The 22,723-nt window shown below is 59.6% G+C and overlaps 3 protein-coding genes and 1 non-coding gene across 4 annotated transcripts; 1 reads left to right on the top strand and 3 right to left on the bottom strand.

Annotated features, from left to right (window-relative positions):
• Positions 1-1,411: 1,411 nt before the first annotated feature.
• On the top strand, positions 1,412-18,263 carry LOC136304878 (uncharacterized). The gene is made up of 15 exons (XM_066208311.1): positions 1,412-1,816; positions 2,162-2,257; positions 2,387-2,617; positions 2,853-2,875; positions 3,070-3,185; positions 3,733-3,762; positions 3,885-4,620; positions 5,817-6,290; positions 10,934-11,444; positions 11,532-12,593; positions 13,892-13,987; positions 14,803-15,033; positions 15,347-15,369; positions 15,518-15,645; positions 16,170-18,263. The coding sequence occupies exons 1-15, from the start codon at positions 1,412-1,414 to the stop codon at positions 16,784-16,786; spliced, it is 4,779 nt and encodes a 1,592-aa protein (XP_066064408.1). The 3' UTR covers positions 16,787-18,263.
• On the bottom strand, positions 4,818-7,976 carry LOC136304868 (E3 ubiquitin-protein ligase TRIM39-like). The gene is made up of 4 exons (XM_066208300.1): positions 7,738-7,976; positions 7,407-7,429; positions 6,915-7,030; positions 4,818-6,322 (listed from the first exon to the last, which is right to left on the bottom strand). Exons 1-4 carry the CDS (start codon positions 7,900-7,902, stop codon positions 5,799-5,801), a joined length of 828 nt encoding a protein of 275 aa, XP_066064397.1. The 5' UTR covers positions 7,903-7,976; the 3' UTR covers positions 4,818-5,798.
• Positions 10,865-10,937, bottom strand: TRNAV-CAC (transfer RNA valine (anticodon CAC)). The gene has a single exon. It is a non-coding gene; the product is annotated as a tRNA-Val (tRNA).
• Positions 18,264-18,594: 331 nt separating the features above from the next.
• Positions 18,595-22,706, bottom strand: RACK1 (receptor for activated C kinase 1). The gene is made up of 8 exons (XM_066208299.1): positions 22,486-22,706; positions 22,186-22,357; positions 21,346-21,493; positions 20,251-20,346; positions 19,851-19,961; positions 19,408-19,548; positions 19,014-19,124; positions 18,595-18,722 (listed from the first exon to the last, which is right to left on the bottom strand). Exons 1-8 carry the CDS (start codon positions 22,592-22,594, stop codon positions 18,657-18,659), a joined length of 954 nt encoding a protein of 317 aa, XP_066064396.1. The 5' UTR covers positions 22,595-22,706; the 3' UTR covers positions 18,595-18,656.
• Positions 22,707-22,723: the final 17 nt, after the last annotated feature.

Here is a 22,723-nt window from a genome sequence, read left to right as displayed (position 1 = left end):
TTCCGCCTCCCGGTTATTCGGAATTCCCGAATTCCCGACTCCAGCACACCCCCACCCGTACTCTCAGCTATAAATATCTTCATTCAAAAATACTTTCATCGCTCCTTTCACTTCTCCTTTTACACAGGAAATCTTTTCTCTCACGGGTCGGGGCTGAGCCGCTGACCACACACCCTCCTGTTTTTAACTTTCCTTTTCTTCCCTGGACCCCCCCGGACCACCGGGGGGAACTCCGGAGCTTTTCACGGGCACAACCCGCCGGAGTCGGGCGCCGGTACCCAAGGGATGCTTTGATTTTTTTGAGGAAATCTGTCCAAAAAACTCACCCGCCGTTAATTCTGTGCGGGAGTTTTTTTGGGGGTTCTGGGTTTTCCGGTGCTCGGAACATTCAGACTGAAACCTGGGGGGCGGCTTCGTGTTCAAAGCACCTTTTTTTTTTTTTTTTTTGGTTTATCTGGGGCTAATGTTGATTTATCGGGGGGTGAGTTGGGGGGGATCCAGACCCTCTTTTCCAGGCGAATTCCCCCCTTGATTAACCGGGTGTGATCACCGGGAATCCTCCCGGCCGCGGGCTCAAGAGGGAGCTGGAGGCTCGGGCTTAACAGACAAGGAGAGTTTTGCTCCAAAGGGAAAGAAAATCAGTAATCCAAGGTTTTCTGCAGGATTTTACTCGATTGCTTCAAGGCGCAGGCCAGGAGCAACCTGCCTCCTTTCCTCACCGTTTCAGGGAAAAAAATACTTCAAGAAAAATTTCCTAAAATCTAAATTAAAAAAAATAATCCGAGTCAAGGAATCCGAATTTTAAAAACCCAAAAATTTAAGAAATCCAAAATTTTAAAATCCATATTGTAAAAGATCTACATTAATTTAAAAACTTACATTAAAGCAATCTGGATAAGTAACACTTAAATAAAAATCTAAACATAGACCAGGAAGAGGGCTGGCGGTTTTTTTTTTTTGCTGCTCTTGCTTTCAAGGCATCAGCCAGATAAAGAATTTATTTGGGCTGCAAAATAGGTCTTTTTGGGGGAAAAAAAAAAATAAATTTTTAGCTTTTTTTTTCTTTTCCAGCCTCGGGCCGATTCGGGAATTTGCCCGGACTTGCACTGCGGGAGGTGGGAGGGGGGGTCCCATTCCCACCCCCCTTCCCTGGGGTCTCCCCCTTCCCAACCCTCACTCCTCAGCGGGCTGCGCATCCCGGGAATTCCACCCGGGCCGGGGGACCGGGACCACCCGGGGGCCACGACCGGGGGGTTTTGGGCATCCCCCACCCCTCCGACCCCACAGTTAGAGGGTTTTGCCCGTCTCCCACCCCTCCGTCCCCCCGCCCTGGGGAGGGCAGGACGGCACCGCCTTTCCGCGGCCCGCGGAGAAAATGAAAGCGGCGGGTCCCGCGTCCCCCGTGGGCCCCATGGACGCGCTCCCGGGAGAGGCCTCCTGCCCCATCTGCCGGGAGTTTTTCCGGGACCCCGTGTCCATCCACTGCGGGCACCACTTCTGCCGGGGCTGCATCGAGCGCTGCTGGGAGTGGCCCACGGCCCGGTTCGCCTGCCCGCGGTGCCGGGACGCGGCCCCGGAGCGGAGCCTCCGCCCCAGCCGGGAGCTGGCGAGGGTGCTGGAGATCGCCCGCAGGCTGAGCCGCGGGGAAAGCCTGGGGACCCAGGAGGAGGAGGAGGAAGGATGCCGGAGGCACCGGGAGCCGCTGGAGGTTTTCTGCAAGGAGGACGGAGCTCTGCTGTGCGCGATCTGCCGCGAGTCCCGCGCCCACCGCGCCCACACCGTGCTCCCGGTGCCCGAGGTGGTCCGGGAGTACACGGTAAGGGGACGGGGTTCCCTCCAGGAGCTCCTCCAGGGCAGAAATGTCCCCCCGGCCCGTGCCGAGGGGACAGGACACGCCCCGGTGCTTCTGCTCTCTCTGTTCTCCCCCGAGCCTGCGGGGATCGGGGTCTTCATCCTCCTCCCGCCGCGGAATTCCAGCCCCTGTCCCGCTCCAGCCCCAAACCGGCGGGAACGTGGGCAAAAAAAAAAGCCCCTTTCCCAAAAACAGGGAACGTTTTCCCGCAGCGGGAGGAGAAAAACGGAGCTGCCCGCGCTCCAAGCCCCCTGCCCAGGGTGTGTTTTCTCCAGGGAAACGGGGCATCTTTATTTCTCCTTCCCTCAGGAGCAAATCCAGGCCGGGCTGCAGACCCTGAGGGACGACAGGGACAAACTCCTGGAGCTCCGCGAGGCTGAAATGAGGAGAAACTGGGAGTATTTGGTAAACGCTCCGGAGCGGGCGGGCGGGGCAGCGGGTGGGGACGGATTTAGAGGGGAGAGGTCGCCCCGGGGCCGGGGTCCCTCTCCCCCGTCCCACCCAGCTCCGCTCCCCGCGTGTCCCACCCCGCAGGAGAGGACGGGGGCCGAGCGGCAGCGGGTCCTGTCGCAGTTCCAGGGGCTGCGGCTCTGCCTGGAGGAGCTCTGCCGTCACCTCCTGGCCCGGCTGCGGGGCCTGGAGAGCGACATCGGGAAGGCGCAGGAGGAAACGGTGACCAGCCTGACCCAGGAGATCTCCCGGCTGGACGCCCGGGTGCAGGAGCTGGAGGAGAAGTGCCGCCAACCTGCCAGGACCTTCCTGCAGGTGACAACCAGAGGGACCCGCCGGATCCGGGGGGGGTTTGGAACGACCCCAGCCCGGTGGGATCCCGGCACGGGGGGAACGGGGTGGTCTCGGGGGGTCCCCTCAAGCCAAACCGTCCCCAGACCCCAACCCGGAGCCTCGGCCGGTTGGGCCGGGCGGGGCCAGAGCATCTCTTGCAGTGTAAATGTTCCCAAAATTCCGAGTGATTCACGCGTGTCCCTTCTCTCCCTCCCAGGACATCAGCGGCACCTTGAGCAGGTACGGGCGGGGCTCCCTACGCTCCTCCTGCCGCCCCGGCGTTGGGGTTGGGGGTTGGATCCTCATTCAGAGACCAAAATATTTGTTTTTGTGGCCAAATCCCCGACGGAGGGGTCTGGCCCCGTCCCCTAAAGGCTCCTCCGTGGGAATTCCTCGCGGGGAATCCTCAGCCTCTTCCTTCCGTCCTTCTCCAGCCTCGGAAAGGAAAAGCTCCAGCTGCCCCCGTCGCCTCTTCCAGAGCTGGAAGACAAAATCCGTCGCTTCAGGGAGGAATATTGTCTCCTGGAGGAGACACTGAGGAGCTTCCAAGGTATTGGGAGCGGGCTGGGGGGGCACCAGGCGATGAATTTCATTGATTTCATTACACATATAAATTGTATTTATTATATGTTTATTACGCAGTTAATACGCATTTGTTTAATCACAAATTGTATTTGCTTACCTAGAGCATATGCCGTATTGTATGGCAATAGAATTATTATAAATATAAAATATAAAATATATAAACACACATTATATATAATATATAATATATAATATATAATATATAATATATAATATATAATATATAATATATAATATATAATATATAATATATAATATATAATATATTATATATTATATATTATATATTATATATTATATATTATATATTATATTTATAAAATATATGATATCTATAATATATTATGGATACATGAATTATTGTAAATATTGCAATTAGTTTTTTATTGCAATCCCGTTTTATCACAGTTCCGTTCACCGTCCTCCGGGCGGCAGAACCGCCTCCCCACATTTCGCACCGTTTAATAACCCCGCCTTGTATCTCCGTGTCTCCCTTCTCCCCCTTTTCTCAGACATCCTGCTGTTCGAGCTGCCGGAGAAAAGTGAGTCCGGGGCGGGGGGATTTGGGGTGGGCTTTTTGGGAAACGAGGGGAAAAGCCCCGGGGGAGCCGGGGAGTCCCCCCCGAGGGAAGGCACAGCACCCACGGAATCCCCGCCGGCGCAGTGACCGTCACCCTGGACCCCAGCACGGCCCATCCCCAGCTCCGGGTGTCGCCCGACGGGAGCAGCGTCAGCTGGGAGAGCGCCCGGGGTCCTCCCGGGGGCGGAACCGGGCCCGGACCGGGCACCGAGACCCCCCTGGATGGACCCGGACCCGGCACCGAGACCCCCCTGGATGGACCCGGACCCGGCACCGAGACCCCCCCGGATGGACCCGACACTGAGACCCCCCCGGATGGACCCGGACCCGGTACCGACCCCTCCGTGCTGGGCCTCCAGGGTGTCACGGCCGGGAGGTGCTGCTGGGACGTGCAGGTGTCCCCGGCGGGGTCCTGGGCCCTGGGGGTGGCCAGGGAGAGCCCCGGGAGTGGGGCGGAGACCCCCGGGAGCGGGGCGGAGACCCCCGGGAATGGAGCAGAGACCCCCGGGAATGGGGCGGAGACCCCCGGGAATGGGGCAGAGACCCCCGGGAGCGGCGCAGAGACCCCCGAGTGGGAGCTGTGGTCCATGGGGCTGTGCCAGGGCCAGTTCTGGGCTCTCACCTCCCTGGAGAGGATCCCGCTGTTCCCGGCCCGGGCTCCCGGCAGGGTCAGGGTGGCCCTGGACTACCAGAGGGGCCAGGTGGCTTTTTTTGATGCCGACAAGAGGAGCCTGATCTTCGCCTTCCCCGCCGCCTCCTTCGAGGGCCGGAGGGTCCGCCCCTGGTTCCTGGTGTGGGGCGAGGGGTCCCGGGTCACGCTGTGCCCCTGAGCTGCCCCAAACCCCGAGGTTTGTCCCCCGGCCCCGCCACCTCCAGGGATTTGTGTCTGCTGGAGCCTCCCCCCGCTCCCGGCGGTGCTGAGCGTCCCTGCCCCGGGTTGTCACCCCCAAACGTGGTGGCTGAACGCGGAGCCAGCTCTGTCCCACCCCGCCCTGCACCATCCCGACCCCTCTCCTCTCCTCCGGCTTTGGATGAAGTAAAAACCCCCAATATTTACGTGTTTTAACTTCTCTGCTTGGTGTTTGCCGCTCCCGCGTGTCGGGATCAAGTTTGGAGGGTTTTTTTTGGTTTGTTTCATTAAATTTTGTTTGGCTAAACCCCATTCCCGGTGTCTGCACCCTGGAGGAGCCGCAGGTGGCCCAGGGACTGTCGCTGTCCCCTCTCCCCGGGAGCCGGCAGTCGGGAAGGACACGGAGCGGGGAATTCACACCCGGATTTTATTGTTAACGACACGAATCACGGAACCCACAGAGGCCCGGCCACCACGGGGAGCTTTCCCGGGGAGAAAACGGCAGCTTGAGCGCAATTCCACCCGCCCGAGGTTTCGGGGAAAGGCTGAAAAAATGTGATCCGGAGCCCTTGGTTTGGAGGCGATGGGATCATCCACAGCCTTGGGAAAACCTGCCCGATTTCTCCCGTTTTCCCTCTGTTTCCCATTTCCCTGCCCCACGGACCCTTTTCTAGACCTTCCCCGTCTTTTTTACCTCGTTTATCCCAGGTTTCCCCTTCTCCACACCTTCCTCCCTCTTTTTTACCTCGTTTATCCCAGGTTTCCCCTTTCTCCACACCTTCCTCCCTCATTTTTGCCTCGTTTATCCCAGGTTTCCCCTTCTCCACACCTTCCTCCCTCTTCTTTACCTCGTTTATCCCAGGTTTCCCCTTTCTCCACACCTTTCTCCCTCTTCTTTACCTCGTTTATCCCAGGTTTCCCCTTCCCCACACCTTCCTCCCTCCCTTTTGCCTCATTTTCCCCAGGTTTCCCCTTCTCCACACCTTCCTCCCTCTTTTTTGCCTCCTTTTTCCCCAGTTTCTCCCTTCCCTGCATCCTCCCTCTTTTTTCCTCATTTTCCCCCGCTTTCTCCCTGCCGAGCGGGAAACACCAACCCGCCCCAGGTGCGGCCCCCGAGGCCGTGCCAACCCGGGGAGGTTTTTCCCCCGTCAGGGACACACCCGGAGGTGGGAGCGGGCCCCCACCACCCAGAGCCAGGGCCGGACCCTCTCCCCGGCGAAGGCGGCGCGGGAGAAGACGAAGAGCAGCCCCCCGTCCCGGGCGTCGAAGAAGGCCACGGTGCCCCCGGCGCAGTCCAGGTGGACGCTGACCCTGCGGGGCAGCCCCCGCGGGGACACCGGCGTGGCCTTGCGGGCGGTCAGCGCCCGGACCTGCCCGCCCCACTTCTCCAGCCCCCAGATGCCGCCGGGGGGGCCCAGGCTGAGCCGCCCCTTCCTGGGCACCGACTCCCGCGCCACCCCCACGGCCCAGTCGCCGCCGTCCCCCACGTCCACGTCCCAGCAGTGGCGGCCGGAGGCGAAGCCCTGGCGGCCCAGCACGAAGGGCCAGTGGGCGAAGCGCTCCGGACAGTCCGGCAGGTCGCCGCGGCGTCCGGCCCCACGCCACACGCTCTTGCCGTCCTCGGACAGCACCAGGTCGGGGTGAGCCGTGTCGGGGTCCAGGGTCACGCTGGCTGTGGGGACAGGGGCAGGGCTGAGGATGGGACCCCTGAGTGACATTTCTTTACACCACAATAACCCAAACTCTGATTTTAGAAGGTTGAAAAGGTCGCCAGGTCACCAGGTGCCGTCCTCGAGGCAGAAAAATCTGGGTTTTACCCCCCAAAAAAAAACCCCGAATAAAACCCACAGCAACAGTGGCAGAGAAATCCAGGAAAAGATAAACACCGGGGACAGGGAGGGAGGGAAAAGGTGACGGGGGAGGAAAATGAGCGGGGTCTGCAGCAGCTACGGGACAAGACCCGGCTGGTGGGGCTGAAATAAATAAAATTCATGGAAAACTTCCTTGGGTCACCCTGGTTTTCAAATTATCTTTTTTTTTTTTCCTTTTTTTGTTTTATTTTGTTTTTGTTTTTTGGGGTTTTTTTTGGCACCAGGAAAAGCCCTTTTCCCTTCCTCTCCTCCCCCTCCAGGTTCTCCCTGCAACATTTTAATTCCCAATTTATACCCGGGATGGGAGAAGGGCGGCTCAGCTCTTCCAGCTCTTCCAGCTCTCCCAAAATATGATTTAAATCTGATTTTTTTTTTTCCCCTCCTCCTGGGTACCTTGGAGCTTCCTCAGGGTTTCCTTCAGGGCGCTGCTCCTCCACGAGAAGTGACAAACTCGCTCCTCCGGCCCCGGAGCCGTGTCCGGGGGCAGCTGGAAAGTCACTTTGCCACACCTGGAATTACAAAAAAAATTAAATAAAACCCACAAATGCCCCCTCACACTCCTCGGAACAAGAATTTGGGGTTTAAATTTAATTTTCATTTCCCCCCTTCCCTTGGAAACCCAGGAGATCAAAGGCCCGAATTTCCCTGTGGGATTCACCACTTTTCCTTTTTCCTAAGTCTTGGGTTTTTTTAAGAGGAGGGAAGGAATGTTTGGCCGGGGGGAAGAGCCAAGGCTTTTTAAAATGTTTTGAGATTTTTTGAGACCCGAGGATCAGCACATCCCGAGGGTGATCCGGGACCCAAAGGTGGAGGCGAGTCCCGAGTTCCCTCCTCGATTCCTCCCGGGAAAACTCACGGAAAAGCTTCTCTGGGGAGGCCACAAACCTGCTGATGGAGCTTTTCACATCCTGGGGGGAGAAGAGGGGGAGGAAAAGCAGCTCAGCCTCAAATCGCAGCGAAAGCGAATTGTTCGGCAGCGCGGGGAACCGCCAGCCCTCCCACCCATTTAAAAAATAAATTAATTTTTAAATTTAATCCCATTAAAAGGGATTTAATTCCCTTTTCCCCGTTTTTAGGGGCTCAAACCTCCCTCTCGTCCTCCCCTCGGGGCTTTCAGCTCTCGGGACCAAATGAGAACCGGGAGAACCCAAATTATTCCCGCAGTGGGGCGGCCCCTCCCTCTGATTTTCCCCCCAAAACTGGAGAATTCCCTCACCAGCTGCTGGTTCTTCTCCTCCCGCCCCCGGGCCGGGGAGCCCCGGGGGGAAACCTCCGGCGTTTTTTTCGCCTGCCTCTTCTCCAGCTCATTTTTCAGGTCTTCCAGCTGTGGGAGGGAGGAAAACTCGGGATTCCCCCACCCGGGGAATGTGCAGCCCCACATCCCGGCGGGGCTTCTGAAATGACAGCTCGGGGGAAAAACGGGGTGGGAAATGCCCCGAGGAATTCCTGGAAAGGCGTTTCCCACGGGAAAACCCCTCTGGATCCAAACCCCCGGCCCAAATCCCCGCAGCTCCCTGCCCAAATCCGGACAAACTCTGCCCAAATCCGGACAAACTCTGCCCGAATCCGGACAAACTCTGCCCAAATCCGGACAAACTCTGCCCAAATCCGGACAAACTCTGCCCAAATCCGGACAAACTCAGCCCAAATCCGGACAAACTCTGCCCAAATCCGGACAAACTCTGCCCAAATCCGGACAAACTGTGCCCAAATCCGGACAAACTGTGCCCAAATCCGGTCAGCCTCAGCCCAAATCCGCGCGGTGACTGCACCTTTCCCTCCCGAAGGAATGTCCCCGGCCTCGGAGCGCCCCTCAGTGTCCCCAAGGCCAGCGCAGGTGGCACCTACCAGCTCCTCCAGCTTCCCGGGGCGCTCCAGGGCGGCCGCCCCTCCTCGGAGTCTTCCTCTCCGGGCTGGGAGAAGCCGAATCCCGCTGGAATTCCCTCCCGAGGGATCCAGACCCGATCCCGGATCCCTCCCCGCCCGTTCCTCCCCCGTCCCGGGTCAACCTGCGCGTCAGGTCTGCCCCCCCCCCCCCACCTCTCCCGGTTTTTCCTCGTGGGAATTCCAGGATTTTTATCCCCGGGGCCGCTGCCCCAGGGAGCCGCCGCCCCGATCCTCCGCGTCCCCCAAAAAAACCCCTGGAGGGGCGGGATGTCTCCCCGGGGCACGGCGGGACCGAAAATGGGGCAAATCCGAGGAAAAAGGGAGGGAAAAGGACAAGCAGGACCGCGGGCGCCGGCAGAGGGGCACAAATTGGGGTCCGGGACACGCTTTGGGGTCCGGGACACGATTTGGGATCCGGGACACAGATTTGGGGTCCGGGACACGATTTGGGGTCCGGGACACGATTTGGGGTCCGGGACACAGATTTGGGGTCCGGGACACGATTTGGGGTCCGGGACACAGATTTGGGGTCCGGGACACAGATTTGGGGTCCGGGACACAGATTTGGGGTCCGGGACACGCTTTGGGGTCCGGGACACAGATTTGGGGTCCGGGACACGATTTGGGGTCCGGGACACGATTTGGGGTCCGGGACACGATTTGGGGTCCGGGACACAGATTTGGGGTCCAGGACATCCTCCCACCTCCATCCCCGAGGTCAAACCCACAGGGATTGGAGCTCACCGGGAATTTCTCCGGGGGGATTTTTCACTCTCTGCCCCTCCACCGAGCTCCGTGGGCGAACTCGTGTTTATTTTTACGGAATAAAATAAAAACTTGGAGCTTTCGGTGGCAGGATCTCTCTGCGCCACCGAGCCGGGGCTTTGGGGATGCAAACCCCGAGTTTTCCCACCGGGAAGAGCCGGGGAGGAGTCGCCGGCGCTGCGGGAGCGGCGGGACCGGGAGCAAAACCCCCCAAAAAACGCTCCCGGGGAAGTCTCGGCCCGAGGGAAAAGGGGCGGAAAGGGCGGCGGAGCCTCGGGAACGGGGAATTGGGGCGGGAACGGGGAATTGGGGCGGGGAGAGGAGTCGGCAGAGCCTGGAAAAACCAGCCCGGGTGGGACCCGCTTTGCATCCCCTGCGGAAAAGGGACCCGAGGGGGGAGACCGGAGGCGGGGAAGGAGATTTCCGCCCCGGGGGACGCGGCGTCGGGCGCCGGGAGGGTCCCCGGGGTGAAAAAACGACTGCCGCCCTCCTCTAGAATTTATAAATTGAATTAAAAAAATAAAATCAGACAATTAGGAGGCGGAAGAGCGAACGTTCCAGCTGGGAACGTTCCAGAAAGCGCACACCTTTCTCTTGCAGTTACTGAGGTTTTTAGGATCGCCGTTTTGCATATTCAATAGATGTTAAAACATTCTGTTCAGTTTCAAGAATTCCGCTCTCTCTTGGTAACTTGGCCGTTTTTATTTTGGTTGGAAAAACCCAGAAATCCAGCAGCCCTCCTGCTGGAATTAATTAATAATAATAAATTAATTATTCCGGGCCCGCCGTCGCTCCCGGTTCCTCTTCTCGGTTCCGGAATTAATCACGCGGCTCTTTTTCGGTGCCGCCGCTTCCTCTTTTTTTTTTTTTTTCTTTTTTTTTTTTTTTCCTTTTTTTTTTTTTTTTTCGGGTTTCTTCGGAAGAAAAAAAATAAAAAATTAAAAATCGCGCGTTTTTGAGGAAATCGAGGCGCGTGAAAGCGGCGGAACTCGTGTCCCACCAGCGCGGGGGGAAAAGCCGTTTTTGGGGAGGGATAATGAGGAAAATAATGAGGTTTGTGTCCCTGCGCGGTCTCCTCATCCCGCGCGGATTTTCCGAATTTATCACCCAGAAATCCAGCGGGATTTTACGATTACAATTCCCGGCGGAGCAGGGAAAACAAAATATTATTTTATTCGAGATAAACTCCAGGAATGGGGACAGAGACTGGGGGGAGCAGCCCCCAAACCGAGGGGTGAGGGGCTCAGGGCACACCCTGGACCAAAAAAAAAACCCCAAAACATTTTGGGAAGAGAGGAAACCGGGAGGGTTGAGCACGTAAATTGGTATTTTTGGTGTTGATGCACCAGCTGTCAGCATCTGCCACCTGAAAAAAGTACAGACCAAAGCCCGAGCTGAAAATTAAAATAAAGACGCGGCCAGGAAACACGCACGGTCCAAAAAGGGGGAAATTGGGGTGGGGAAAACTGAAATTGAGGGTAAGAAGAGGCGGGGGGGGAAATTTTGGATTAAAACACGTAACGGGAAAGTGATGGAGGAAAGATTGGCCAGAGGAGGTTGGGAGGGAAGAAGGGCTGAGATTAAAAATTACATGAAGTGATGGGAGAAGGGCTGTGCGCTGGAAGTGTCGGAGCGAGGGGGAGAAACACGGGGAAAAGGGAAAGAGGGAAAAGAGAAGGAAAAAGAGCGAGTGTTTCTGCCCGGTTTCGAACCGGGGACCTTTCGCGTGTGAGGCGAACGTGATAACCACTACACTACAGAAACGCTGTGCCGCGCTCTGCGCCCCGCCGCGCTACGGCCGCGGCCCCCGCGGGCCCCTCCCCTCCCCGCGGGGTCACCGGGACCCCGCCACCGCGGCCGAGCGCGGGAGGAGCTCGGGGAAACGGCACAAAGGAGAAAATCCGGGTTGAAAAAAGGAAATCCTGCGCGAGTGACCGCGGTGGGATTCGAACCGGCGTCCCCGGGGACCGGAGCGCCCCGAGCGGAGATGGGCGTGCCCAGGATGACCCCGCCTCCTGCCCCGCCCCGCCCCGCCGGCCCCGCCCCCGGTCGTCCAACACCACCGAGTGGCGCGGGCAGACAAACCCCAGGGCGGAAGCGGCGGCGCCGGCGCCGCCCCCGTTGCTCGGTAACCGGAGCCACTTCCGCTCACGTGGTGCCTCGGGGGGCGGAGCCGCCGCCGGAAGGAGGAAGCGCCGGCGCGTTTCCCGTCCGTGGCGGAGCCGCCGCCGGGCCGAGCGCGGCCGGGGAGACTCGGCGGGCACCGGGCGGGCACCGAGCGGCTCCTCCGGCACCGGGCGGGCACCGGGCGGGCACCGAGCGGCTCTTCCGGCACCGCGAGAGCGCGGCGGGGCCTAGAGGGGCCCGGCCCGGCGGCGGCCGAGCCTCGGCCGCGGCCCCGCCGCCCTCCGGGGCCTGCGGCGGGGCCGGAGCGCGGCCGAGCTGGGCCGGGAGCACCGCGGGGCCGGGCAGCAGCCCCGGAGGAGCGGGAGGACGAGGACGAGGAGGAGGAGGAGGAGGAGGAAGGTGCCAGCCCCCGGCATGGCGGCGCTGGGCGGCCCCGGGCCCCGGCCGGACCCGGTGGAGACGCTGCAGGAGGAGGCGATCTGCGCCATCTGCCTCGACTACTTCGCCGACCCCGTGTCCATCGGCTGCGGCCACAACTTCTGCCGCGGCTGCATCTCCCGGCTCTGGGCCCGCGCCCAGCCCGGCCCCGCCGCCGCCCGGCCCGAGCAGGAGGAGGAGGAGGAGGAGGAGGAAGAGCTGGAGGAAGACGAGCTGGACGTGGAGCAGGAGGAGGACGAGGAGGAGGACGTGGCCGGCGTGGGCGAGGAGGAAGACGACGACATGTGGGAGGAAGAGGAGGAGGAGGAGGAGGAAGGCGAGCTCTGGGAAGACCCCGCGGGGGACGAGGAGGAGGAGGAGGAGGAGGAGGAGGAGGAGGAAGGAGCCGCCGCCTGGGCCGGGGGGGCAGCGCAGGGCGGGCTTTACTTCGAGGACTACGACGAGGACGTGATGGAGGAGGACGTGGAGGAGGAGGAGGAGGACGCCGAGGAAGAGGAGGAAGAGGAGGAGGAGGATGAAGAGCAGCCGCCCCCCCGCCGCCGCCCCGGCGCCGTTTTCACGTGCCCGCAGTGCCGCAAAACTTTCCCGCAGAGAGATTTCCGCCCCAACCTGCAGCTGGCCAACATGGTGCAGATCATCCGGCAGCTGCACCCGCGCCCGCAGCGCCCCGGGAGCGTCCCCGCCGTCCCCGGCGCCGTCCCCGGGGCCGCCCCCGAGCTCTGCCACAAGCACCAGGAGCCGCTGAAGCTGTTCTGCGAGGTGGACGAGGCGGCGATCTGCGTGGTGTGCCGCGAGGCCCGCGGCCACAAGCACCACAGCGTGGTGCCGCTCGACGAGGTGGTGCAGGACTGCAAGGTGGGCGGGCGCCTTCGGGCCTTCCGACGGCCTTGGGGGGCTTATGGGGCTTTTTATGGGGTTTTTATGAGTTTTTTCTGGGGTTTTTATGAGTTTTTTCTGGGGTTTTTATGGGGTTTTTTCTGGGTTTTTTTCTGGGGTTTTTATGGGTTTTTTCTGGGTTTTTTTCTGGGGTTTTTCTGGGGTTTTCACGGGTTTTTTTTCTGGGGGTTTTATGGAGTTTCTTCTGGGGTTTTTATGGGATTTTTACGGGTTTTTTTCTGGGGGTTTTATGGAGTTTTTTGGGGGGTTTTATGGAGTTTTTTTCTGGGGTTTTTACGGGTTTTTTTCTGGGGTTTTTACGTTTTTTTTTTTTCTGGGGGTTTTATGGAGTTTTTTGGGGGGTTTTATGGAGTTTTTTCTGGGGTTTTTACGGGTTTTTTTCTGGGGGTTTTATGGAGTTTTTTGGGGATTTTATGGAGTTTTTTCTGGGGGTTTTATGGAGTTTTTTCTGGGGGTTTTATGGAGTTTTTTGGGGATTTTATGGAGTTTTTTCTGGGGTTTTTACGGGTTTTTTTCTGGGGGTTTTATGGAGTTTTTTCTGGGGGTTTTATGGAGTTTTTTCTGGGGTTTTTACGTTTTTTTTTTCTGGGGGTTTTATGGAGTTTTTTGGGGGGTTTTATGGAGTTTTTTCTGGGGTTTTTACGGGTTTTTTTCTGGGGATTTTATGGAGTTTTTTCTGGGGTTTTTACGGGTTTTTTTCTGGGGGTTTTATGGAGTTTTTTCTGGGGTTTTTACGGGTTTTTTTCTGGGGGTTTTATGGAGTTTTTTCTGGGGGTTTTATGGAGTTTTTTCTAGGGTTTTTTTGTTGTTTTTATGGGTTTTTTTTCCTGGGGTTTTCCTGGGTTTTTTTCATGGGGTTTTTCTGGGTTTTTTTTCCTGGGGTTTTATGTGGGGTTTTTTTTGTTGTTTTTATGGGTTTTTTTTTCCTGGGGTTTTTGGGGGGTTTTATGGAGTTTTTCGGGGGGCGTCTCTGGGGGTCTTGGGGGGGTCTTTGAAGGGTCTGTCTGGAGCGGGTCAGTGACGGGGGAAGGGGGGATCTGGGGGTGGGATCCCCCAGTTTGGGGTGGGAAATGCCAGATTTGGACAGGGCAGGGCAGATCCCATCTTTTTACAGGGAAAGGACAACAGAAACTCTGCGGGGAGAAGGGGAAGGGCTGGGGGCTTTGGGGGTTTTTGGGGAGGGAAGGAGGATGGGGGCGTTTGTGGGGTCGGGATTTCCAGGATTTCCGATCCCTGAGCTCCTTCCCTGCCCTCAGAACAAGCTCCAGAGCCACCTGGAGCCGCTCAGGAAGCAGCTGGAGGCCGTGCTGAAGCAGAAATCCAGCGAGGAGGAGAAGATCTCCGTGCTGAGGGTGAGGACTTGCCCGGATTTCCGTGATTTCCGTGATTTCCTCCCTTCCCAAACTTCCCCTCCACCAAAAACAGCCACTCCCAGGGCACTGAAATGCACCGAAATCCCCTTTTCTGGGCCCAAGGCACTGAAATACACTGAAATCCCCTTTTGTGGTTGGGGGGGAAGTGGAGGAGGAGGACACTCCCTCAGCTCCAGTTTGGTGGGAAAAGGCTCCACCTAAACACCAATTCCCTGGACCGGAACACCAATTCGATGGAATTCCTTCCCTGTACTCCCTTTCCCCTTTGACACCTTTACATCCCGCGTCATCCAGGATGGAAAACACGGATTTGCTGGGATTTGCTCCATCCGAACAGAAATTTGATGGAATTCCATCCCTACTCCCTCTTTCTCCTTTAGTACTTCAAAATTCTGCCTCATCCAGGGTGAAAGACGTGAACTTGATAAGATAAAGCTCCAACTAAACACAAACGGAATGGAGTACAGCTCTGAATAGAGATGGATTTGATGGAATAAAGCTCCAACTGAACAGGGATTTGATAGGAATAGTACTCCGGCTAAACACCCATTTGCTGGGATAAGCCTCCGCCTCGACAGGGATTTGCCGGAATCCCTTCCCCGCGCTCCCCTTCCCCTTTCACGCCTCAAAAATCAGCTCCATCCAGGGCAGAATTCCCCACTCCTCACGAGGCCTCCCCAAAACCCGGCTCTGCCCTCCCTCGGCCCCGGGGGACGTTCCTCCTCCTCCTCCTCCCCGCTCTGTCCACCTCCCCCGGCCTCTGAGCCATCCCCGCCCCGTCCTCCCGCCCTCAGGAGCAGATGCAGGCGGAGATGCAGGAGCTGGAGGCGGATTTCGAGGTGCTGCACCGGTTCCTGGCCGGGGAGCAGGTGCAGCTGCTGCGGCAGCTGCAGGAGCGGCACGAGGCGCTGCAGGCGCGGCAGCGGCGCAACCTCAGCGCGCTGGAGGAGCGCAGCTCGGCCCTCAGGAGGCTGATCGCCGACGCCGAGGCCGCGGGCAGCAAGAACGGGCTGCAGCTGCTCAGGGTGAGGGGAAAAAGTGGGGGAAAACTGGGATTGGAGAGGGGAAAATGGGGAATGGGGCTGGAGGAGCGCGGCTCGGCCCTGAGGCGCCTCGTCGCTGAGGCTCCGGCAGCTCCAGGTCTCATGGGGGTTTTCCCACCCCGCTTTTTTGGGGGGAAACGGGAAAATTGAGGTTCGGGTTTTTATTCCATCCCCTTGGACTCCTCGAGGCCTCCAAAGTCTCTCCCTTACCGGGATCACCAATCCAAACCCTCATTAACTTTTCCCCTTTTTTTTGTTTTCCCCTCCCTGTTTTGCACCTGCTGCCTCCTGCCAGGACATCAAAGGCACCTTCATCAGGTCAGTCCTGCCCCGTTTCCTGGGAAAACCCACCCCGGGAGATGGGATTTTGGGGGCGATTTGGGATTTCTGGGGTCGGAGGAAGGCTGGGGAGCAGCTGAATCCCAATTTCTCCTGCTTTTTAAAATTTTATTTCCCCTTTTTCCAGGTGCGAGAACATCAAGTTCCAGGAGCCCGAGATGCTGCCGGTGGACGTGGGGAAGAAATTCCGGAATTGTTTCCTGCAGGACGTGGTGATGAGGAAGATGGAAAAGGTCTTCAGCAAAGTGCCCCAAGGTGGGGGGGCAGAAAGGGAGGAGATTTGGGGTTTGGAGGGTGGAAACTGGGGGGTTAAAGGAGCTGGAATTGGGGTAAAAATTTGGTAAATTTGGGTGAGGAATTCTGGGGGTAAAGGAGCTGGAATTGGGGTAAAAATTTGGTTTATTTGGGTAAATTTGGGTAATAAATTCAGGGGTTACAGGAGTTGGAATTGGGGGCTGAAGAGGTGAAGATTTGTCATTTAGAGGAGTGAAAATTCTGGGGTTAAAGGGCTCGAAGTCGGGGGTTAAAAGGCTGGAGAGCAGAGATTGAAAATTCGGGGTTAAAGGGAAGGAAATGGGGTGGAAGAGCTGAGAATTGGGATTAAAGGCAGGAAATCTGGGGTCGAAGGGACGGGAGCAGGGGTTTGAAGAGAATCGGGTTGAAAGGGTGTCCAAGCAGTGGAACCCCGCGGTCAGGGGGCCGGAAGTCATTCCCCTCCCCACGTTCCCCCTTTCCCCAAATCCCCCCGAGCCCCCCTAAGCCCCGTGCCCGCCCCGCAGCCGACGTGACCCTGGACCCCTCCACGGCCCATCCCCGGCTCAGCCTGTCCCTGGACCGGCGCAGCGTCCGTCTGTCCGAGCGGCGCCCGGAGCCGCCCGCGGGCAGCGCCCGGAGCTCCGGCGGAGCGGGAGCAGCAGCAGCAGCAGGAGGAGGAGGAGGAGGAGGAGGAGGAGGAGGAGGAGGAGGAGGAGGAGGGGGAGATCTCTGCGTGCTCGGCGCCCCGGGGTTCAGCGCCGGCCGCCACTACTGGGAGGTTGAGGTGGGCGGCCGGCGAGGCTGGGCCGTGGGCGCGGCCCGCGAGAGCGCCCGGCACCGCCACAAGGGCGGCTCTTCCTCCTCCTCCTCCTCCTCCTCGGCTCCCAAACGCGAGATCTGGGCCGTGGGCACCAGCGGGAAGAAGTACCAGGCGCTGTCGGCCACGGAGCAGACGGCGCTGGCGCCCGGGGAGCAGCCGCGGCGCTTCGGGGTCTACCTGGACTACGAGCGGGGCCAGCTGTGCTTCTACAACGCCGAGAGCATGAGCCACATCCACACCTTCCACATCTGCTGCCGCGAGCGCGTCTTCCCCTTCTTCCGCATCCTGGCCAAGGGCACCCGCATCAAGATCTGCACCTGACCCCGCGGCGGGGGTCTGGGGTCTGGGGTTGGGGGCCGCGGGGCGGGGAGGGCCCCCTGAGCCCGCCTCGCCCTCTCCTCTTCTTCCTCTTCCTCCCCTGATGGAGCCGGCTCAGCTCGGGGGTTTGGGGGAGACCCCTCGGGAGCGGGGTTTGGGGTTTGGGGTTGTTTGGAATGGGGCAGGATCCACCTGGGAACTGGGGTTGGGAAGGAGTGGGCGGGATTCGCCTCGGAGCTGAGTTCGGTGTTGGGTTCAGTGGGGCAGGGTCTGCCCTCCTGGAGCTGGGTTTGGGTTCTGTGGGGCAAAATCCACCCCTGTGGAGCCGGTTTTGGGTTCAGTGGGGCAGGGTCTGCCCTCTTGGAATCGGTTTTGGGTTCAGTGGGGCAAGACTGACCCCTTTGGAATCAGTTTTGGGTTGAATGGGGCAGGACTCGCCCCTTTGCAACTGGTTTTCAGTTTAACTGGGCAAATTCCACCCCTTTGGAATAGGTTTTGGGTTCTGTGGGGCAGGACCCGCCCCTTTGGAACTGGTTTTCGGTTGAATGGGGTAAAATCCGCCCCTCTGGAATGGGTTTGGGGTTGAATGAGGCAAAACCCAACCCTTGGGAGCCAGTTTTGGGTTGAATGGGGCAGGACCCACCCCTGTGGAACTGGTTTTCAGTTGAACGGGGTAAAATCCAACCCTCTGGAACTGGTTTTGGGTTGAATGGGGCAGGACCGGCCCCTCTGGAATGGGTTTTCAGTTGAATGGGGCAAAATCCGCCCCTCTGGAATTCGGTTTTGGGTTGCATGGGGCAGGACCAGCCCCTCTGGAGGTGATTTTGGTTTGGAATGGGGATGGATTCCCCGGGATCTGGTTCCCAGGTCAGTTCCCGGCGCTGGGAGCTGCTCCCTCCCTCTCCCAGCCGTGCCCCAGTTGAGTTTTGGGCCCTTCCCGGAGCCCCCGGGAGGTTTTTTCTGCGTTTGGGGCCCAAGTTCGTCTGAGATCTGAGAGTTCCTCCCGTCCCAAATTCCGCCTTTCTCGGTGCCTGGACGTTTTGGGATCGACCCGAGCCCCGGCCCCGACGTTCCCGTGTTCTCCCCCCGCTGTTCCCCTGCTCCTCCCCGACCCTTCCCTCGCCATTTTTTGGGGGAAAATCCCGGATTTTCCTCCGTCCCCTCTGGCACTTTACGGGGCCGGGAGGAGCCGCTTCCCCCCACAGCTCCGGAGCTCCCCGAGTCGGGGATATTTATTTTATTTTATTTTTTCCTCCCCCCTTTTTATTTCCAGCCGCATCCTGTCCCACTCGGGAGCTCCCCCTGCCCCTCTCCCCCCCCCTCCCCTCACGTTTCCCCGGATTTTGGTGGATTTGGGAATTCCCTGTTGGCGTTAACAGAGCTCGTTCGGGATATTTTTGGCTAAAAAAAAAAAAAAAACGATAATTAAACGGAGATTTAGTTTTATGACATGTCGATAATAAAGAATAAAGAAGTTGTATCCGAGGCTCCGGGTGGTTGGATCCTGCAGAGGTTTCCAGGACACGTTTGGGGTGAATTTCCCCGAAATTGGGGTCGGGGGTCCTCCAACATCACCAAAATCAAGCGTGGGTTTAATCCCAGCTCGTTAATCCTGCCCTGACTTTGGTTAATTAATATTTCGGGAGGGTTTGGGGTTTTTTTTGGAATCTGGGGTTTTGAGGCCGGCAGCGTTTTCCTCCTTCCCGGGGTTTTGGCCCCACGATCCCGGTTTGGTTTGGTCAGTCCTGGTTTAATCCCAGACGGTTTAACCCTGCTTTAATCCCGGTTTATCAGTGACGAGACACGGCGACTCCAGCTCCACAAAGCGCCATTTATTGACGGTTTTTTGGGGATAAAAACGGCAGATTCGGGCTCAGCGGGTGCCGATGGTCACCTGCCACACCCGCACCAGGTTGTCCGTGTAGCCGGCGAACAGCGTCTGGGGACAAGGACGGGGTCACTCGGGGGTCACCCCAGACCACTGCTGACCCCCAGCCCCGGGGCTGGGACAGGTGTGGGGTCCCCAAATGCCCCCGTGCCCAGGGCAGGCCAGGGGACCCCAATCCTTGCCCCAGGTGCGGTCCCCAGGGTCTCCCCTGCCCAGGTGAGGGTCCCCAAGTGATGTCCCCTGCCCAGGTGAATGAGTGTCCCTAGCCCATCTGAGTGTCCCCAGCCCAGGTGAGGGTCCCCAGGGTCTCCCCAGCCCAGGTGAGGTCCCCAGGTGTCTCACCTGCCCATCAGCTGACCAGGCCAGGGACGTGCACTGCGGCGGCTCCGCTTTGCTGCTGGTGCTGATCACCTCCTGCTTCAGCTCGTCCACGATGATCTTCCCCTCCAGGTCCTGCGGGGCCACAGGTTGAGGACACCTGGACGCACCTGGGTCCCCCCCGAACCCACCTGGGTCCCCCCAGGCTCAGAAACAGCCTCTGGGTTTCCCCAGGGATCGGTCGGAGGCAATTTGATGTTTCATCACAGCACGGGGGGGACGACCCTTTCAGTGGTCACTCCCGGGGGTCAGTGGTCACTCCCGGGGGTCAGGGGTCACTCCCGGGGGTCAGTGGTCACTCCCGGGGGTCAGGGGTCTCTCCCGGGGGTCACCCGGGGGTCAGGGGTCACTCCCATACCCATATTTTGATGCTGGGCCCGGTGGCAGCGCACAGCCAGTAGCGGTTGGGGCTGAAGCAGAGCGCGTTGATCACGTCCCCCCCGTCCAGCGTGTACAGGTGCTTGCCCTCGTTCAGGTCCCACAGCATGGCCTGCCCGTCCTGGGGGGACACGGGGACGCTCAGGGACCCCCAGAACATCCCCTGAGCTCCCGGAGGCCCCCGCGGTGCCCCCAGCGCCTCCACGAAGGTCCCGAAAACTTGCATGGAGACCCCCAGGACCAGGTTGTCCCCAGGTGTGTCCCCCAATGTGTCCCCAGGTGTGTCCCCCGGTATCTCAGGGTATCCCCAGCCATCCCCAGGTGTATTTTTGGCTGTCCCCAGGTATATTTTTGGCCGTCCCCAGGTGTCCCAGGTGTCCCCAGGTGTATTTTTGCCCGTCGCCAGGTGTCCCCGGGCCGTACCTTGCCCCCCGAGGCGCACAGGGAGCCGTCAGGGGACACGGTGACCGTGTTCAGGTACCCCGTGTGCCCGATGTGGTTCGTCTTCAGCTTGCAGTTGGCCAGGTTCCACACCTGGGGGCAAACGGGGGCAGGTGGGTCAGGGGGGACAGGTGTGGGGTCAGGGGGACAGGTGTGGGCTCAGGGGGGCAGATTTGAGGTCACAGGGGTCAGGGGGGTCAGATCTGGGGTCAGGGGGTCAGATTTGGGGTCAGATATCAGGGTCAGGGGCCAGATTTGGGGTCAGATCTCGGGGTCAGGGGGTCAAATTAGGGGTCCCAGGGGTCAGAGGGGTCAGGGGTCAGGTTTGGGGTCCGATCCCGGGGTCCCAGCCCCAATCCCCCCTCAGGGCCCCCAGCCCCACCTTGACCAGCTTGTCCCAGCCGCAGGACACGATGATGGGGTTACTGCTGTTGGGGGAGAAGCGCACGCAGGAAACCCACTCGGAGTGGCTCTCGTCCTGGGGACAGTGAGGGGACAGTGTGGGGACAGTGACCATGGGGACAGTGAGGGGACAGTGAGGGGACAGTGACCGTGGGGACAGTGTGGGGACAGTGAGGGGACAGTGACCGTGGGGACAGTGTGGGGACAGTGAGGGGACAGTGAGGGGACAGCGACCATGGGGACAGTGTGGGGACAGTGAGGGGACAGTGAGGGGACAGCGACCATGGGGACAGTGTGGGGACAGTGAGGGGACAGTGACCGTGGGGACAGTGAAGGGACAGCGAGGGGACAGTGACCGTGGGGACAGTGAGGGGACAGAGACCATGGGGACAGTGAGGGGACAGTGACCGTGGGGACAGTGTGGGGACAGTGACCATGGGGACAGTGTGGGGACAGTGACCATGGGGACAGTGTGGGGACAGTGAGGGGACAGCGACCATGGGGACAGTGTGGGGACAGTGACCATGGGGACAGTGAGGGGACAGTGAGGGGACAGTGACCATGGGGACAGTGTGGGGACAGTGAGGGGACAGCGACCATGGGGACAGTGAGGGGACAGTGACCGTGGGGACAGTGTGGGGACAGCGACCATGGGGACAGTGAGGGGACAGTGAAGGGACAGCGAGGGGACAGTGACCGTGGGGACAGTGAGGGGACAGTGACCGTGGGGACAGTGTGGGGACAGCGAGGGGACATGGCCAGGGCCCCCCCAGGCACCGGGACTGAAGACAGGCCAGTGGGATTGGCCAAAAACCCACCAGGAATGACCCAAACCCACCAGGGACGCCCCCAAACCCACCAGGGACGCCCCCAAACCCACCAGGACTGTCCCCAAACCCACCAGGACTGTCCCCAAACCCACCAGGGACGCCCCCAAACCCACCAGGGACACCCCCAAACCCACCAGGACTGTCCCCAAACCCACCAGGGACACCCCCAAACCCACCAGGCCCGTCCCCAGCCCCCTGGGACCAGCCCCAGCCCCCAGGACACCCCCCAAACCCCCATTTCCCACCTGCACGGTGTACTTGCAGACCCCCAGCGTGTTCCAGAGTTTGATGGTTTTGTCCCGGGAGCCCGAGACGATCTGCCGGTTGTCGGAGGAGAACGCCACGCTCAGCACGTCCTTGGTGTGCCCCACGAAGCGCCGCGTGGTCGTGCCCCTGAACGGCGTTTAAAAGTTAAAATCATAAAACAACAGTTTCAACAGCCCGAAAATCCAGCCCGGCACCCCAAAAAAACAGTTTAAACACACCAAAAATCCGGGATTTGTCCAGGTTGTGGGATGATCCGGCCCCAGGGAGACCCCAGGGCCCCCCAAACCGCCCGCCCCCGTGTCTCCCATCATCATTGCAGGACGTGTCCTCAGATCCCAGCGGGATCGGGGAAATGCCAGATGTAATCATCGGGAGAGGGAGCGGCCCACAAACCCCAAAACCCGGGATTCTCCCAAATTCCGGGATCATCTGGCCCTGGTGAGGAGCTCTAACACCTCCCCTCCAAAAAACAACCAGTTTAAACATCCCCAAATTGGGGATTTTACCCAAATTCTGGCATGATCTGACCCCAAGGCCACAAGGAGCTGTCCCAGGGCCCCCCTAAACACCCCCCAATCCCCACCGGGGACCCCTAAACCCCCCAAAGACCCCTCAAATCCCCCCAAAAAGACCCAAAGACCCCACAAAACACCCCAAAACCCCTCCCAAGACCCCCGAATCGCCCCCAAGTGACGTGGTGAGGTCCCAGAGGCGCAGCGTGCCATTCCAACACCCCCCAAATCCCCCCAAAAAGACCCAAAGAGCCCCTAAAAAACCCCAAAACCCCTCCCAAGACCCCCGAATCGCCCCCAACTGACGTGGTGAGGTCCCAGAGGCGCAGCGTGCCGTCCCAGGAGCCCGAGAGCGCGAACTGCCCGTCGGACGAGATCACCACGTCGCTGACAAAGTGCGAGTGGCCGCGCAGCGCCCGCTGCGGGATCCCGTAGTTGGTCTCGTCACGGGTCAGCTTCCACATGATGATGGTCTTGTCTGCGGGGACACGCAGGAGAGACCGGGATAAATCCCCGCGGGCCCTGCCCCTCGCGGAGTCCTTCGGCGGTGGCGGAGCCCCCCAGACCCTCCCCGTGGGTTCTCCCGGCCCGCCGAGGGCGCCGCACCGCGCGAAGCCGACAGGATCATGTCCGGGAACTGCGGCGTGGTGGCGATCTGGGTCACCCAGCCGTTGTGGCCCTTCAGGGTCCCGCGCAGGGTCATCTGCTCCGTCATGGCGGCGGCGGATGGCGGCGGGGCCCGGCGGGGGCGGCGGGATGGCGGCGGATGCGCGGAGGCCTCGGCCCGGAGCCGCCCGTCCCCTCACGGCGGAGCGGGCAGAGAGAGAGAGAGAGAGAGAGAGAG

Source organism: Chamaea fasciata, unplaced genomic scaffold, assembly GCF_029207755.1.
Source record: "Chamaea fasciata isolate MVZ Bird 193981 ecotype frontalis unplaced genomic scaffold, bChaFas1.0.hap1 SCAF_210, whole genome shotgun sequence".
Taxonomy (NCBI): Eukaryota; Metazoa; Chordata; class Aves; order Passeriformes; family Sylviidae; genus Chamaea; species Chamaea fasciata.
Note: the sequence above shows the minus strand (reverse complement) of the source record. Positions and strands in the feature narration are given on the sequence as shown.

What these genes read in the sequence shown, in the direction of transcription:
- LOC136304878 (XM_066208311.1), top strand. Translation starts at nt 1,412, where the DNA reads ATGGACGCGCTCCCGGGAGAGGCCTCCTGCCCCATCTGCCGGGAGTTT. An exon ending in ATCAAAGGCACCTTCATCAG is followed by an intron (nt 15,370 to 15,517) that starts GTCAGTCCTGCC and finishes CCCTTTTTCCAG; the next exon opens with GTGCGAGAACATCAAGTTCC. An exon ending in CTTCAGCAAAGTGCCCCAAG is followed by an intron (nt 15,646 to 16,169) that starts GTGGGGGGGCAG and finishes CCCGCCCCGCAG; the next exon opens with CCGACGTGACCCTGGACCCC.
- RACK1 (XM_066208299.1), bottom strand. Translation starts at nt 22,594, where the DNA reads ATGACGGAGCAGATGACCCTGCGCGGGACCCTGAAGGGCCACAACGGC. An exon ending in GATCCTGTCGGCTTCGCGCG is followed by an intron (nt 22,358 to 22,485) that starts GTGCGGCGCCCT and finishes GTGTCCCCGCAG; the next exon opens with ACAAGACCATCATCATGTGG. An exon ending in GCTGGGACAAGCTGGTCAAG is followed by an intron (nt 19,962 to 20,250) that starts GTGGGGCTGGGG and finishes GTTTGCCCCCAG; the next exon opens with GTGTGGAACCTGGCCAACTG.
- LOC136304868 (XM_066208300.1), bottom strand. Translation starts at nt 7,902, where the DNA reads ATGTGGGGCTGCACATTCCCCGGGTGGGGGAATCCCGAGTTTTCCTCC. An exon ending in AGGAGAAGAACCAGCAGCTG is followed by an intron (nt 7,430 to 7,737) that starts GTGAGGGAATTC and finishes TTCTCCCCCCAG; the next exon opens with GATGTGAAAAGCTCCATCAG. An exon ending in AACCCTGAGGAAGCTCCAAG is followed by an intron (nt 6,323 to 6,914) that starts GTACCCAGGAGG and finishes CTGTCCCCACAG; the next exon opens with CCAGCGTGACCCTGGACCCC.